At 37.7% G+C, this 16164-nt stretch overlaps 1 protein-coding gene across 3 annotated transcripts in view; it reads left to right on the top strand.

Moving 5' to 3' along the window:
- Positions 1-16164, top strand: part of ZCCHC4 (zinc finger CCHC-type containing 4) — a 57183-nt gene that overhangs the window by 30420 nt on the left and 10599 nt on the right. For 2 of the 3 annotated variants that reach the window (XR_004027341.1, XM_003258546.2), the window contains exons 6-8: positions 2261-2333; positions 6198-6348; positions 7966-8066. Coding sequence is in view for 2 of the 3 variants with exons in the window: in XM_003258546.2 (XP_003258594.1) it covers positions 2261-2333; positions 6198-6348; positions 7966-8066 (325 nt within the window). In the remaining variant the exon portion in view is untranslated. The remainder of the gene's footprint in view (positions 1-2260; positions 2334-6197; positions 6349-7965; positions 8067-16164) is intronic. The other variant, XM_030801235.1, reaches the window with a different exon arrangement.

Genomic DNA, 16164 nt, shown 5'->3' with positions numbered 1-16164 from the left:
TGTGCTGTGCTGAATTTCATGTAAATCAAATTTTCTTTTTTTAATTTTTAAAAATGACTATTGTATCTTTGTGAAGGAATGACAACAATAGGGATTAAGTTAAAAAGGGATTGTATTTTCCTTTGGTCATACTCATAAAGCAGTGCAAGAGAGAAGAAAACCCTCAAATGATATCATGTTTACACATGGCTGTACTAGTACTGATACACTTTTTTTAAAGGCAGTTATGTGAAATTTAGTTAAATAGGAAGACATATTTGTTTAATGGTCATTTGACATTGCCCACAGTCAATTTTTGGAATGTTCATTAGGTTACAGTATATAGTTTAAATATTTTCCAGTTATCTAAACCTTTTATTTCTTCAGTGCAAATTTATGTTTTAGGAAATGTGCTAACAGTGTCTTAAATGACATTAAAGGATATTGTACCGAGAATGGTTGGCAGCTCTTTGTCCATCTCCACAGAACAAGAAGAAATAGGCTTAGATTATTTTTGGTGAACATAAACATAATTCCCTAATACTAGAGGCATTAAGACATAAATATTTACAGCTGCTAATTATTAAAATAACAGTAACAGTACTTAACATTTTAGTATATGCTATGTAGCTGGCATTGCATTAAGTACTTTACATACATCATCTTATTGTTATCCAGTCCTATGTGGTAGAAATTGTTACTTTTACCATTTTATGGATGAAGAAACTGAGGCTCAGAAAGGTTAAGTAACTTACTAAGGATACCCAGCTAGTAAGCGAGAGACACATAGTTTGAAACCAGACCATCTGACTGTAGAGCCTGTGCTCTTAACCACAGTTAATGGGAAGAGGATAAACCAGTGCTGTCCCTTACATTAAATATTCACCATGGATGATCAATCAGTTACAGACAGTAATGGGTAACTGAGTAGAAATAACAAGCAAAGAAGTTGACAGTATCATGATTTGGTTCAAGAAGTCATAATAAGTAAGGATGTGTCTCAGATTTTTTTCAGTCTTTTTACCAGGTTACAAATTTCCAAGAAGGATGATGTGATTCATATGTAAATTATGTGTAATAAAATAGTTGAAGTTCAAAATCCTATTGAGATAACAAAGAGGTTTCTATATTATATTGAAAACTGAGAAATCAGCAACACAGACATTAAGACCCAGATACATAAATGGGGAAAACATATGGACAGACAGTACAAATACAGTTAAGAAATATAGAAAGTTCTGCCTTGTAAGTAATCAAATGCAGATTTAAGTCATAATGTGATATGAGTTTTTCCTAGTAAATTAGCAGGAATTTATAAAATGTTAATACCCAAAGGTGGTACTCTCATTCACTGCCAATGGCTTTTTAAAATACTGTGTTAGCAAAACAAAATAATTCAATCAGTAAATAAATATTCCTCTTTCCTGGCACTAATTTAGTAAATAGGAAATGCATATACTTTTTCTATTATATTGAAAAGCATATTAAGCTAGCCTGCATTAGACAAAAAAAAAAAAAAAAAAATTGTATTACTTTTTTTTTTTTCTTGAGAAATGGTCTGGCTGTAGTGGCCAGGCTGGAGTATAGTGGTGTGATCTTGGCTCACTGCAGCCTCTGCCTCCTGGGCTCAAGCCATCCTCCCACCTCAGCCTCCCTAGTAGCTGGGACCGTAGGCATGCATCACCATGCCTGGCTAATTTTTGTATTTTTTGTAGAGACGGGGTTTTGCCATGTTGCCCAGATTGGTCTCAAACTTGTTAGCTCAGGCAATCTGCCTGCCTGAGCCTCCCAAAGTGCTGGAATTACAGGTGTGACCCACTGTGCCCGGCCTGTATTAAATACTAAAAAAAAAAAAATCACCTACAGAAGAAAATAAATGAACAGCTGTTGAGCAGAAATGTTGATTTAGTATTCTCCTTTAAATTATTAACCATGAGAGATGTATCTTAATTGCTAACCCGTTGCAAGCTTAAATTGCATAATCATCTGTCAGTAACCTGATTGTTTATGTATAACCTCCTGGTACATAGGAACATGTGTGTTTTATATATGAGTATTCTTTAGTTTTACTACTGGTTAATTAAACATGGGAAAATCACTTAAGTTTGTTATTTATTCACTGTTACAGATTCCCTGAAATTTTTGGAAATTATTCTTTATTTCAAAAAACTAAAGAATGATGAAATTTTTTAAAGGTGTGATTTTATTGTTTTAAAATTTAGTTTATATTTGTCTACTCTATAGCTGTGACTGGGCAAATAACTCTGTAATTATTTTACAGGTATTCACAGTTTTATATGGAAGATAGCTTTTGCCATTATAATATGTTTAACCATCATTTCTTTGATGGAAAGGTAAGAGCTGTGACCATTATCTCATTGTTCTCTTATTGTGGAATAACAGATTTCAGAGTGCCTCCTTTGTTCTTTTTCTAAATTCCCTCAAGGTCAAATTGTGGCTGTTCTACCATTTACTGATATTTATTTTTGTTCTTTCACTGTTTATTGAGCACCTAGAGGTGATTTTATTATTCCCTTGTTAAGACTTCTCACTACTTTTTGGATGAAGGCCCACATTCTTAGAAGGCCCGTGGGGCTCTGTGTGATCTGACCCCAATTTCCACTCTAGCCTCCCTTCTCCCTGTTTCCCCTTTGCTGTCTGTGCTCAGGGCACAGGGCTTTCATCTGGAACTGGTTGGACGCCTTTCCACCACAGGGAAGGTCCATGCTGTTCCTGCTGGTTTCTGCTGTCTTTTGCCTTGATAACTTCCACTCATGTTTTAGAACTTTGTTCCAAATCAGTTCTTCCAGCCTCCCTTGACCCCTGCTCCCCAAAGGGTCAAGTTCTCCTTTGTAGACTTACCACACTGTAATTAAATGCATGTGTCAGGGCTGGGAGTGTACGGAAAATCTCTATTCCTTCCTCTCACTTTTTCTGTGAACCTCAAACTGCTCTAAAAAATAAAAGATCTTTTAAAAAAAAAAAAGGACTGCAGCTTAAAAAAAGCTTCTTTCAATATGAGGTTAATAATGTCACTGAGAATAAACAGCATAGTAGAGCTGATACATTTAGTTTGAGCTCTTTGTCAGGCCTGTTATAAAATAAAATCTGTAACCAACCAAGTAATCACACCTGCCAGGACGCTGGCCAAAAATATTGTGAAATTATCAAGACATCTTGAAGCATACCCATAAATATATGCATATATATCAATTTTGTAAAAATTGTGAACCATGCTTACTATGTATTGTGCTTTGAGATATTAACTAATGATAGGAGGATGAAAACCAAGGAAGACTTTAAAAGTCAGCGTTCAGGAAATGAAAACAAATGTTAAATTGTTGGTTGGGATTGAAAAATGAGTCCCCTGATTTAGTAAGTATAGCACTCCTTCCATTTGGATCAATTTAGCATTGGGATATATATTAATATTTTTCAGCTGTGAAGCCATTAAAACAAGGTATTGAAATAAACAGCAGTTATAATTAGATATATTTCAGCTGTTTCCCAAAGCGTTTATGTGGTTGGTAATCACTAAGAATTGAGAACTGTTGAGGTGAATGTGAAGGAAAGTGGGAGTTGAAAGTCACTTGCCAGTGGATGATGAGGGACTTCTCAGCTGGGACAGTGGCAGTGAGAAAAGGAGAGGAAAGAACTGGGTTGTCTAGGCATTCACAGAGGCAGTGAGAAAAGTCCAAGCTGACTTGATAGAATGGCCTGGATTTGTATTTTTTCTTCTAAACAGAGGGAAGTGAAGTTTGGAAAGGTTGAGTTTGTGGGGCTGTGGGGATATCCAGCCTGACCACTTGAAACCACAGGACCTTGATGTCAGGTGGGGTCAGGGCTGTGTCGAAATGAGGAAGTAATCAAGTTTGAATCACTACTTGATGCTACACTAGTGAGTTAGGGTTTTCTTGTTTTTTGTCTGTTTTAATACCATACTATGGTTTTGCTTTTTATTTTGAACAATGAAGACAAAATAAGGATAAAATTAAATACCTAAAGGTTGGCTAACAATTTTTTATATTTTTAAAGAGTAACAGGTAATTAGCCTTTTTCTTCGAAACTCTTTGTAGCTTATAGAAAGTGTACAGCATTACCTTATAAGTTTCTACAATAATGGTTGGAATAAGCTGCCAAGATGGAGCCCCACTTTATCTTCCCTGAAGAAAAGAGTCATCCAGCTCAGGCTTTCCTTACTCTATATTTCAGCAGCAGCCTCTAAATAGCACTGCAGCTATAGAGATTGATCTGCAGAAACCCATTGTTTTAATGATTTTACTATCTGCCCTTTTTCTACCTACTCCCAGAGTCAAGTTTTTCAATAGAGATTTACCATCCACTGATCAATCACTAAGTATTTAAGTGTCGGCTCAGTGCCTTTGAGGCTGTCCAGGGTGCTTAGGAAAATAGAAGACTCTGCTAGTGCACCTCAGCACTTTGCAGTCCACTAGATTCAAAAGCTGGAGTTCCCCGCATAGGATTTCTCATTGCAAATCATATAGTGTTTAAAAAATGTCATCTGCCTTAATGGCAAAGTCAGTTAAAGTATGTAGAGAGGATGGCTAATTAAATTGCCGGGCACTTTTTAAATGATAACTGAGATAAAGGAAAGAGTCAAATTGCTGTCAACGTTGTAAGCAAGTGTCTATTTCTCATAGGAGATCAACATTAAGACCATCAGCAGCTTGTGTTGGGCTATGATGCCATTGATTCTTACCTGGAAAAAAAAAATCCTTTAAAAATATTTTTAAAGTTAGGTTAGGAGTTAAACATCATTTACTTGTATAATTTCTTTTTTCTACTTTTAACTCTAAGGAGTTTGAAGATTTCAATATCATCATCTGTGCTTTCAGTCCTTGTTCTTGTAAGCAGGTTAAGGAAGTGCCAGACAGCACTTGAAAAATGATTAACCTTCTTGACAAGTCATCCTCTGCTATAGGAGTTCCAGTAGGAAATTAATGGAGACTCTCCTAGGGAAAAAGGTTTTCCTCTTATCAGTGGAGTCTTCTAAATTGATTTAGCAGTAGAACAAAATATATTTTATTATAAAATACATATAGGCTTATTAAAGTTTAAAATGCCATTAAATTTTAAAATCTCATCTCATTTTGTATACTGTGTTGACTTATTTTTGTAGATGAGTACAGTCACCTCTCCCCACTTGTGGGTTCTGCATCTGTGGGTTCAACCAACTGGAGATCAAAAATATTTAGGAAAAAAAAAGAGGATGGTGGTGACTGTACTGAGCATGTACACTTTTTTCTTGTCATTATTCCCTAAACCATAAAGTCTAAGAACTATTTATATATCATTTACATTGTATTAGGTATTATAAGTAATCTAGAGATGATTTAAACTATGTAGGAGGTTGTGCATAGGTTATGTGCAATACTACAATATTTTATATCAGGGACTCTAGCACCTGCAGATTTTGGTATATGCGGGGGTCCTGGAACCAGTCCCTCAGGGATACTGAGGGGACTACTTGAAAGCTACTTGCAAGTCAGTTGACTGGAGATACTGTTATATGGTATCTCTTAATAACTTCACTTATAGCAAAAACCATTAAATGTCCCTGTTAATGTTTACTTTGCAATTACTAAAAAAGCTTAAATTAACCTTTGGGAAAATGTGTTAATAGCATAGTTTGATGCACCAGATGCGCTTTGTCGTTTGCGAACTTTCATTTTTTATTTCCTTACAGTGCATATTCAAATATGTCTGCCTGATACTCAAAAACATATGCATATTTAACTGCTAATTTGTAGCTGTTATTAAACTGAACTCATGGCATTGGACAAACCAGATAGGAAAACAATGTCTTCTTCGTCTTTGTGTCCCTAGTGCTTAGCACCATCCTGGCTTCTGTTTGTTAAATTGAATTTAACATTTCAGATAGTTTTCATGGGTAATGAGTTTCTTTTAGGACACTAAATTTAGCCTTTTAATTTAACCATTTGAAATGTGTAGTCTTCTGATAGTGATGGTGTTTGAATTTGCAATTTTAAAAACCTGCTTATCAAGGAACCCAAAGATAAAATCTTATGGGGGCAAAGAGAGGCTTCAGAATGTCACTGAGGGATGCTGTGGTGGCAAGATGACTTGGTAAAGTTTCCAGTATTAAGAGAGAGACTGAGTCTAATGCATTCTTCTCCAAATAGGATGAAGTGCCTCTCTCTAGTCCTAATTTCGAAATGAATTTTTATTTGTTCCAGACTGCCCTTGAAGTATGCAGAGCATTTTTACAGGAAGATAAAGGCGAAGGAATCATTATGGTGACGGATCCTCCGTTTGGTGGCTTGGTTGAACCTCTGGCTATTACATTCAAAAAGTTAATTGCTATGTGGAAAGAAGGTCAAAGCCAAGGTGTATAATTTATTACTGCAAAATAAACATGTATCTATGTATCTACTTCCTGTCAAATATTAGCTGAGCTCAGTGAATCAGAGCACTGATAGAATATACATGTCTTGAGTTCTCTTTTTAAAAACAGGCTTATTTGATGTTGCAGCAAACTTCATTATCATGATATACTTTGTATTATTCTAATCATGTGGATTTTTTTAATGGCTTATAGGTAAAATACTATGTTTTTGATGGGGATAATGGGACATTATGCAGAACAGCGGTGAACTGCTGTCATTCATTCGGTAAATATTTACTGAGTGGCCACTGTGTGCCAGGCACTGTTTAGGTACTAGGAATGGATTTTTGAACAAAGCCGACACATACCTCTGCCCTGTGGATCATACATTCTCTGTTCCTAAATCCTGGCCCAGAACACTAAGAGGGCACTTAACCTGAGGTCCAGGGCTCTGCGCTTTGCCAGGATATAAGTTTGGAGGTTAGACATCCCATAGGCTGATTGTGGTTATCACTGACACAGATTCCCAGCCCTATAGGTAGGCTAGTGGCTGGGGGTTATTATTCAGTTTAAAGTGACTTAGGACTTCAAAGTATTTTATATAATTATCTAATTAGTTGGTACATTCATTTTTTAGAAACATTTTCTAGCTCGCAAGTTGATAAATTTGTTAAGAGTGTCAGGAATTTTGTGATCATGCTTCTCCACTAATAGTGCTTTGGGAGACAGAATGCAAATGAAATATAAAACGTGACTCATATTGTTTAAGTATTTCACTTATTTGCTGTTTTTAAGTCCGCTAATTAGAGTGGATAAAGTCAATGTCATTGGGGAAGCAATAAAGAGCTTTGTGGGCTTGAATTCCTGTTCTGCCACTTACTGGCTGCATTGGACTTGACAGCTTATGGCTTCAGTTTCCCTATCTGTAAAATGGGATGACATCTAATTCTAGGGATTATTGCAAGGAGACAGTACATAGAAAGTACTTACTATAGCTTAGTGTAAGCACTATGATTAGGCTTGCCTCTGATTAAGGCTTTTCAGCCTGTTGGAGTTTTAGCTGTAATAGTGCTATAATGAGTACTAGCCTATACTAGGTGCTTTGTTAAGTAATAGCTGTGTTCCCTGTCTCTCACAAACACTAATTTTGGTAAAACTGTTTTTAAGAATCTTCCATGATGCAGACAAGGTTGATTCATCCCTGAAAACTAAGATAATGAGTTGTGGCAGAGCTGGGATTCACACCCAGGGCCTACTGCCTTCTAGTCCAGAGGTGCTTCCACTACATCATGACTACCTTTGTGCCTCAAAAGTGGCATTCCTTTTCTATTTTCAACTGTTTAGGTAACATCTTTGCCTTACCTAGACAATAGTAATATACATATAAGGGTTACTTTTACATACTCTTAGTAGCTATATTTCGATATAAAGGAATATGTCCACTGACCTTTGGGAATAGACAGGTTTGAAATGGCACTCTGGTAAACATTTTCTGGTTTTGTATGAGATTTAAATGTGTTGAATCATTGCAATTTCTCATGCTAGTGGAAGTTTTTCTACTGTAGCCTTCTATTTTTTCTTTAATTTACTATTATTTTTTCCTTTTTGTGATCCATTAGATGACAGTCACAAAGAACTACCCATTTTCTGGATTTTCCCCTATTTTTTTGAATCCCGAATTTGTCAGTTTTTTCCAAGCTTCCAGATGCTGGATTACCAGGTAGAGTACATATTCTGTTTTCTGGCATGGTTGGGGAATGGAGATTCTACTTAAATAGATATAAGACTATTTATTGATTTTAGTAAATTAAAATACAATGAGCTGTATTAAACACTGATATTATACCATATATAGCTCAGTCCAGTGGTTCCTAAATATCAGTAATCCCTAGAGTGCGTGTTGAAAATACAGATTGAGTACCAAAATAAACCCACTAAATCAGAATTAGAGGACAAAGCCCCAAGAAAAAATATCTCACCAAGCTCCTTGGGTGATTCTAAGTGTGCTAGGGTTTAGAGCGGCTGATTTAGTCTTTCATCATCACTAGGAGATTTTGCAGCCCCCCCCCACCCCTGGTTCATCATTATGAACGTTCGCTTCCTCTTTTCAGGGGGTATAGAAAAGTAAATCACCTTTCTGGTTGGTGAAATGCCATGCACAATTTACTGCTTCACTCTTGGGATGTCAGGAGTGTCAGAGAAGGCAGAGATGGCTCTGTGTGAATGTGTTGATTCCGGGAGGAAGTTATAGGAGTGAGTAACTTCACAGCGATGACTATGGAATTTTCCCCCTGCCTGAAATGAGAATGAGGCTGCTGTCCACAGCAGCTCCACCTGGTCTTTTAAGTTCATTCTGCTTTAAACTCCACTTTCCTGTATTTTTTTCCCTTGTGTTTGAAGTTAACCCTGTTGTCGCCATCACTGTGTATGGTCTTCAGGCAGGTACTGCTTCTTTTTTTTTTTGAGACAGTCTCACTTTGTCACACAGTCTGGAGTGCAGTGGTGCAATCTCGGCTCAGTGCAACCTCTGCTTCCCAGGTTCAAGTGATTCTTCTGCCTTAGCCTCCTGAGTAGCTGGGACTACAAACATGTGCCACCATGCCCACCTAATTTTTTTTCTCTGTGTTTTTAGTAGATACAGGGTTTTGCCATGTTGGCCAGGCTGATCTTGAACTCATGGCCTCAAGTGATCTGCCTACCTCAGCCTCTCAAAGTGCTGGATTATAGGCGTGAGCCATTGTACCCAGCCTGCTTCCTCTTTTTGTAAGAGTTTTCTATTTGAGTTTTCTGAATAATCGACTAGCCCCTGATTAAGGCAGAGTTTTAGCTGTAAATGTCTTCACTAGCTGTTGCAAGCTAGCACTTGGTTCTAATCTTTCTAATCCTGAAGGCATATACCATTATGAAAATTATTTTAAAATTCTGAAAGAGACAGTGTTACCAAAAATGAGAGTAAAAGACTCTACTTGTGATTCCACCCAAACAGCAGACACTGTACTTTCAAAGTGTTCCCTTCTAATCTTTTTTTAAAAGTACTTTTTACAGGTTTGTAATCATAGAAGACGATGTTGAATTCTGCTTTCTTCACTATGTCTTATAAGTATACATTTTTAAACATAGCTACACAATCTTTATGCTTTAATAACTAAATTATTTCATTTATAGGCTATTATTCCCTTCTTTTTCGACTACAGGTTGTTTTTACCTTTTAAGGTACTATAAATAACACTGCTATAAACACCTTTTATGCATATAATTTTTTCATGTTTTATATAACTTGCTTAAAATAGATTTCCAAAACTGAGATTACTTTATCAAATATAATGGACTTTTTTATGGCTATTACATAGCATTAACAGGTTTTGTTCTAAAAGTGTGTAGCCCAAGCCATTTTATACTTGACTTCTTGAGCTCTGCTTTGAGCAAAATCTATATCATAAGTCTTCTCAAAGCTCATTTAACTTGTTTTTGGGGCATCAAGTTTTCTGTTTCTTGTCTGAGGGATGCTTCTAGTATTGACATTTGCAACACAGAGGTAGCTGACATATTCTAAAGATGTTAACTACGTAAACGGGTTCTAGTTTTCAGCAGCATCTTCCGCCTTTGGCAATGGATAATCATCTAGTGCAATGTTTGGCACACAGTAGGTGCCATGTATATGTCAAATGGATAACTGAGTGAAACAGCATGAACCCTGGAGTCAAAAAGGATCTGAGTTTTAATCCTGGCGCTGGCACTTACTTAACCCCTCTGAAGCTTATCTTACCTGTTAAATGAATATGGCAATAATATATCTGTCTTTTAAGGTTTTAAGGATTTTATGAAATAATGCCTGGAAAGGCTTAGCCCTGTCCTTAACACACAGCAAGTATTAAGTTTAGGTTCTTGCTGTCGGCATTGTCATCACCATCGCTGTCGTTGTCATCATTCAGATAGTCCCAAGGTAGGGGTAAAACTCACCCTCAGGTCCTTTTTTGATACATCTGAGAGATTAAAATTGCATAATTGTATAAATTGGTGCAAAAGTAATTGCAGTTTTTGCCATTCATTTTCATTCATTCATTCCTTTTAATGGCAAAAACCGCAATTACTTTTGCACCAACCTAATAATTCGTGCCCTTAGAAAACTGTTACATCCATATTTAGAGAGGAGTTTTTTTTTCCACTATGGGCAAGAGTTTGAAATGGTGAGAGGGCAAAAGAAGACAGATCCAGAATACAGCAGATGACAGAGGCAATTTTGCAGTAACCAGCCGTCACTTGTTAGGCAGTCTGTGTTACTAGGAAAGAACTTTTGGAAATATTAGGGTTACAGTTTTGAGAAATAGTTGCAAGGTCCAAGTGTGGACAATAATTATACACTTCAGTGTATTGATGAAGAAAGGTTCTGATTAGGTCATATGTGTCTGACAGGCTAAAAAGCAGTCTTCTCAATAAAGAGAAAGCCAACCTTTGGAAAAAAAAATGAGAACAAAGTCTAAAAGCAAATTTGTTTTTCCTAATTCCTGCTAAAGGGAAGAACAGTACTGTCCATTACATGCTCATGTTGGAGAAACTGTGCCATATCTCCTCATGTATTTATAAACATTATTTGATTACATTCTTGGACAATTTTTCTATTTTTTGAAAATTTCTCTGGACCTATTATTCCTTTCTGAGCATTTTGCTTTCCTTTTTCTTTTGTTACTTTAACTTCATTAAAAAAATTTTTTTAAATAGAGATGGGATCTCTCTATGTTGTCCAGGCGGGTCTCGAACTCCTGGGCTCAAGCGATCCTCTCACCTCAGCCTCCCAAAGTGCTGGGATTACAGGTGTGAGCCACCATGCCTGGCCTAACTTCATTTTGTGGTACTTTTTTTCTTGTATATTAGCCTTCATTGAATGAAAACTTTGAGTCCCCTCTCCTCCTTCACAGATCTTTTCCCATAGACCTTGATTAGGCCTTTTTTTTTTTTTTTTTTTTTTTTGGACATCACCTGAGATGATTATAAGCCCCCAAACCACAATGCAGTCAAAAACCCCAAATCACTAAATCTCTTCTTTGGAAATACTTCCCAGGTAAGAGGAAGGCAGAAATGCTGCAAATCTTCATAAAACATAAATTATGTAGACTCTTCAGTAATCAAGCACTTGATGAATACAGAATAAAACAGTCATCAAAGACCTAGAAAACCAAGAATTTTATTAACAACAGATTAGAAAGGAAGGATGTGATGATGAAAAGAAACTCTGATTTCGAGTCAGAAGTCTGAGTCCTGGCACTGCCTTTTAGAGACCACTTAATCTTGGGAGAAGTCACTTTATCTCTCCAGATTCTGTTTCCTTACCTATAAAATAAAATGATTGAACCAGGAAAGAGATGGCAGATAAGTTTCTCTTTTGGTACTAAGCCTGATAAATTGCTAGTGATTTTCTGGAGAATTTGTTGAGAATACCAGGCTTGGTAGCAAAGAGTAATGTGATTAGTGGTGTCCACCATGGGGGTGGGGTCAGGGAGTGGTGGTGTTCATGTCCTGTATTTTCTGTGTCTGAATTAGATGATCTCACCTCCTTTCCACCTGAGACATTCTGCTCTCTCTTGTATGTACTTAATATGGGACGGTTGTCTGGGGTGTTAAAAATATAGCTCTTTGCTTTTGTCAAAGCTATCCTTTTTAAACCTCAGCCTGGTAGGACACTATGTTTTTCAAGATTAGTTTCACAGTCAGAAATGAAGATATTTTGGCAGCAATTTCTGGAAAATTATTGCAAATTAAAAGATGGCTACCAAAATTCTTAAAATTTAATCTGTAATAAACATAAAATATATAGTGGGTTTGAAGTAAAAAGGGGTATAAGATGTCCACATGTTAATTTCAAATAAGAGCTTGTGGGATATGGGGATTATGACAGACTTTGCTGCTGTGGTAGAAGCTGGTTGCTGGAGCAGAAGAAGGTACTGGGGACCTTTTGTGTGTGCCGAAATCCAATAGAACACAATCCTTAGGGAGTTACAGAAATGCAAGTACTCTGTCTTATTTAATCTTTCTTTCCTGGCCTGATACCTGGAAGATAGTAGGCACAAAATAAATGTTGACATGGATGTCTCGGTCTCCATTTAACTAGTTTCGGTCTCATGTTACAGAAGACATTTGCGTATAGATAAAATTAAAAATTGGGAATTGCAGAGATTTTGTGCTTTCCCTCATTTCTATACAGTACTTCATCACATTAATCAGTTCCATGGGAGAAATTTTCTATTTGAAAATGCCTCTCATCATCATTGTGAGTGAAATGTCAGGGATAATGATGGGAAAATGGTGTATCAGCTCTACTACTAGTGATAGGCAATTTGCAAATTGTGTTTGCTTTACAGCACTTCCATAGGAGGTTTATTTGTGTGGCTGAAGCTATGAAATATGGATATATGTTAGAGGTACATTAATTTACTCTAGCAGCATGCATTTTACATACCATATGTTTATAGTTAATTAGCACAACAAACCCACATTTAAAAATAATAATAATCTCAATTAGGTTATGCAAAATCAAGCAATCAGCCACCTTCCTGACATATACATTCGCTGACTCCTTGGGTAACCATAAAAAAATTGTTCTTTTTTTTCCCTCTCTTCCATCTGCTATCTAGTATATTGCATAGAATATTCCATGTACTAGATATCTTTCTAAAATATTATTCTCCAACATTTGAAAAGCTTCATATGAATCTCTTGGGAAGAATTTTTTTCTTATGACACTCATAAATGCTCAAAATATCTTTGTTGAGTTTAATAAGGTACTGTATATTTATTGAGTACACAGAGGAGTGCATTAGGGGAAACATTATGAATTTAAATGATTTTAAAAGAAAATGACTTATGGTACTATTTTAAGGTGATTTTGTAGTAAAATCTATTTTTGTATCCTAGCGTCTAATAGATAACATATATTCATAGAATTTTCAAAGTTAGAAACAGGTAACGTAGGCTGACTTCCCAACGTAATAATCCTCTCCACTAAATTCATGACCAGCCATCATCCAGCTTCACTTGAATGCTTCCAGTGAGCAGAGGACTACAGCCTTAGAAGGCAATGCAATTTATTTAATAGCTCTAATCGTTAGAAAATTTTCTCATATGGAGATAAAATATGCTCCCCATTAACTTCCAACCATTGGTCCTAGTCCTGTTCTCTGAAGCAATAAAGGATAAGTCCAATTGCTATTCCACATGACACCGCTTCAGTTATAGAATAGCTATCAGATCCTCCCAGTCATCTCTTTTCTGGATAAACATCCCCAATTTGTTAAGCTATAAATTCTGTTCATTCCCATTATTTTTCAAAGAAATGAACTAGTTTTATCAACGTCTCTCTTGAAATGTAGTGACTGAACACGGGGATTCAAATGTGATCTAACCTGACAGTTTCCTTGTTGTGATACTGTACTTCCAAATAGGCCAACTGTGAGTCCGTGCCAGCTTTTACGGTTATGCTGGACTGCAGACTCACCATACTGACAGCCAGAAACCCTTAAGGGCTTTTCCACACTGTCCCTTGGGACTCCTCATCCTGTGCTACAGTGTACTTAGTTTTTCCCACTGCTGAAGCTTAGCCTTAAACTAGACAGGGCTGGAGAACAAGCCTAGGAATCTCCCCTTAAAGGCCTCTCTTTCCCTTGTCCTCAATTTCTTACATTTTTGTGATTCACTTATTAAATAGCTAGCTTACAAGCCAGTTTTGTTGTAAGTTCTTTTGTATTCTTGTTTATCATAGAAACAATTCAGTACATAACTTATTTGAATGTCAGGCTTACCTGTACTGACCTCATAAAAAACCTCATGGTATTCTCGTGGATAATCTAAAGCAGTGGTTCTCAAACTTTAATGTGCCAGGAGGGCTTGTTAAAACACAGATTGCCGGGCCCTACTCCCAGAGTTTCTGTTTTATTAGGCCCTAGGTGAGGTGAGAATTTGTATTCCTAATAAGATCCCACTTATTGCTGATCCAGACACCACACTTTGAGAGCTACTGATGTAAAGAAAGATGGATTTAGTGGCCAGGTGGATTCATAGCAGTCTTAAAACAAAATTGAGAATGCTCGTGGATAATAGGTTGGAGGAGGAGACTGAAGTAAGAAGCTAATAGAAGTCATGCTTGTTCACTTCGGTTTGCTTTCAAGATAATCTGCTGAAACTAAAAGTTGAATTAAGGACCTTGAGGAGAGAGGTACATGTTTGAAATAGTCACTGTGGGGAGAACAACTATAATTGTGAACCTGTGTCTTCATCTCCATTTTTTACCTTATGCCAGGCCTTGAATAGTGTTTTACAAACATTATCTCATTTAACCTTCACAGCAACTTTAAGTATCGGTACCCTCTTCTTACGTAAGATGACACAGAGCAAATTTCACACACAAAATGGGAAACCCTGACCAAATGAGCACACATCTTCAAAGGCTGAATTTTTAATGCCAAAAGCTAAGTTCTTGAATACATAATAGACTTTCTTGTAAAGTCTGTTGTATTAGATAAAATATTAGAGTTGTTCCTTTAATACTAGACAATGTGAATTTGTCATAACAAATCTTTTTAATAATGAAATTTTACTGCTACAGAAGCTGTTGGTTAATAAGCGAACTCTTGCTCTTAAGAATTTCTTGTTAAATACTATAAGAGAGATGGCTGTGCTTTAGTCAGGAGTAGGCCAAGTCAGCTTTCCAGCCGCAGCATGACTCAGTGGGTTTGGAGCACAGGTGCACAACTCTGCACATTATGTAACCACACCGCAGGTGCATTAGGTGATCACTCGTGAGCTCGTGCTTGGCTTGGAGCCACTATTGTCTATAAAAGGTATAATTACTCTGCTAACGCTGTACATATGGCCTGTGCCTGGGTTGGCTCATGCCCGGGCTCACTTGCACCCAGAGAGAGAGTAAAGCCATGTTGAAACTATTTACAATTCCTCGAGTCTTTTTCCAGTTACCCGCCACTGGTCTACCCACTCCCCTTGGTCCTCTGCTTGGGCTGAAACCTGACACTTGGCGTGACAATTGACATCACGAACAGGATACCGAGGAGAGTGAGCCTTCATTCCCTGGTGATTCTGGGTCAGCCATATGACCACAACATGGGTTGTGGTGCCCATTGTCAGCTGTACTGCTTGGATGGGCTCCAGTGGAAACCTGGGCAGCAGTAGATGGGTCCCCTGTGAGCATGGAGAAGGCACTGAAGCAGCTAGAAATGCAGAGCACTGAGAAGGAATGAGCTTTTGCCAGCAGAGTTGGATGGGCATTTTTGACTGTGCTACGAGAAGTACACACCCAGTCCCTGAGGGATGCAGTAGAGGTAAGGGCCCACCAGGTACAGATGGGGCACCTGGAGGCCTGGCTACACAGCTCAGAAAAAGAGTTAGAAGCTGCCATGAATGGGGACCTCCAGGCACAGGCGGGGCATCTGGAGGCCCGGCTACAGAGCTTGGAAAAGGAATTAGAGGCTGCTCTGGATGCAGGCCTGGGTCTGTTGTCTTGGCCAGAGACCCCCACCTGGTCTGATACCAAGGAGGCTGTTGGCAGGATCAAGGGGTCCATGCCACGAAGAAGGGAAAGATGCCCCACCTGCAGGGGAGCCCTCAATGGGAGAAAAGGGGGTCCCAATGAGCGACACGCTCACAGATGTGGATAGATTTGATTTTGGCCAGGGTCGACCAAGAGAAAATTGATAAGCAGCCCAGTGAACTTTGTGGAGACAGTTGTTTCCAGAGCAACAATTCCAGAAAATACCCAAGCAGGAGAAGAATGTTTCTGTGCGACCTGGTCCCACCCTGGCACTCCAGCCCAA

The sequence above is a fragment of the Nomascus leucogenys genome, chromosome 20 (assembly GCF_006542625.1).
Source record: "Nomascus leucogenys isolate Asia chromosome 20, Asia_NLE_v1, whole genome shotgun sequence".
Taxonomy (NCBI): Eukaryota; Metazoa; Chordata; class Mammalia; order Primates; family Hylobatidae; genus Nomascus; species Nomascus leucogenys.
This window is presented reverse-complemented; position numbering and strand designations above follow the sequence as displayed.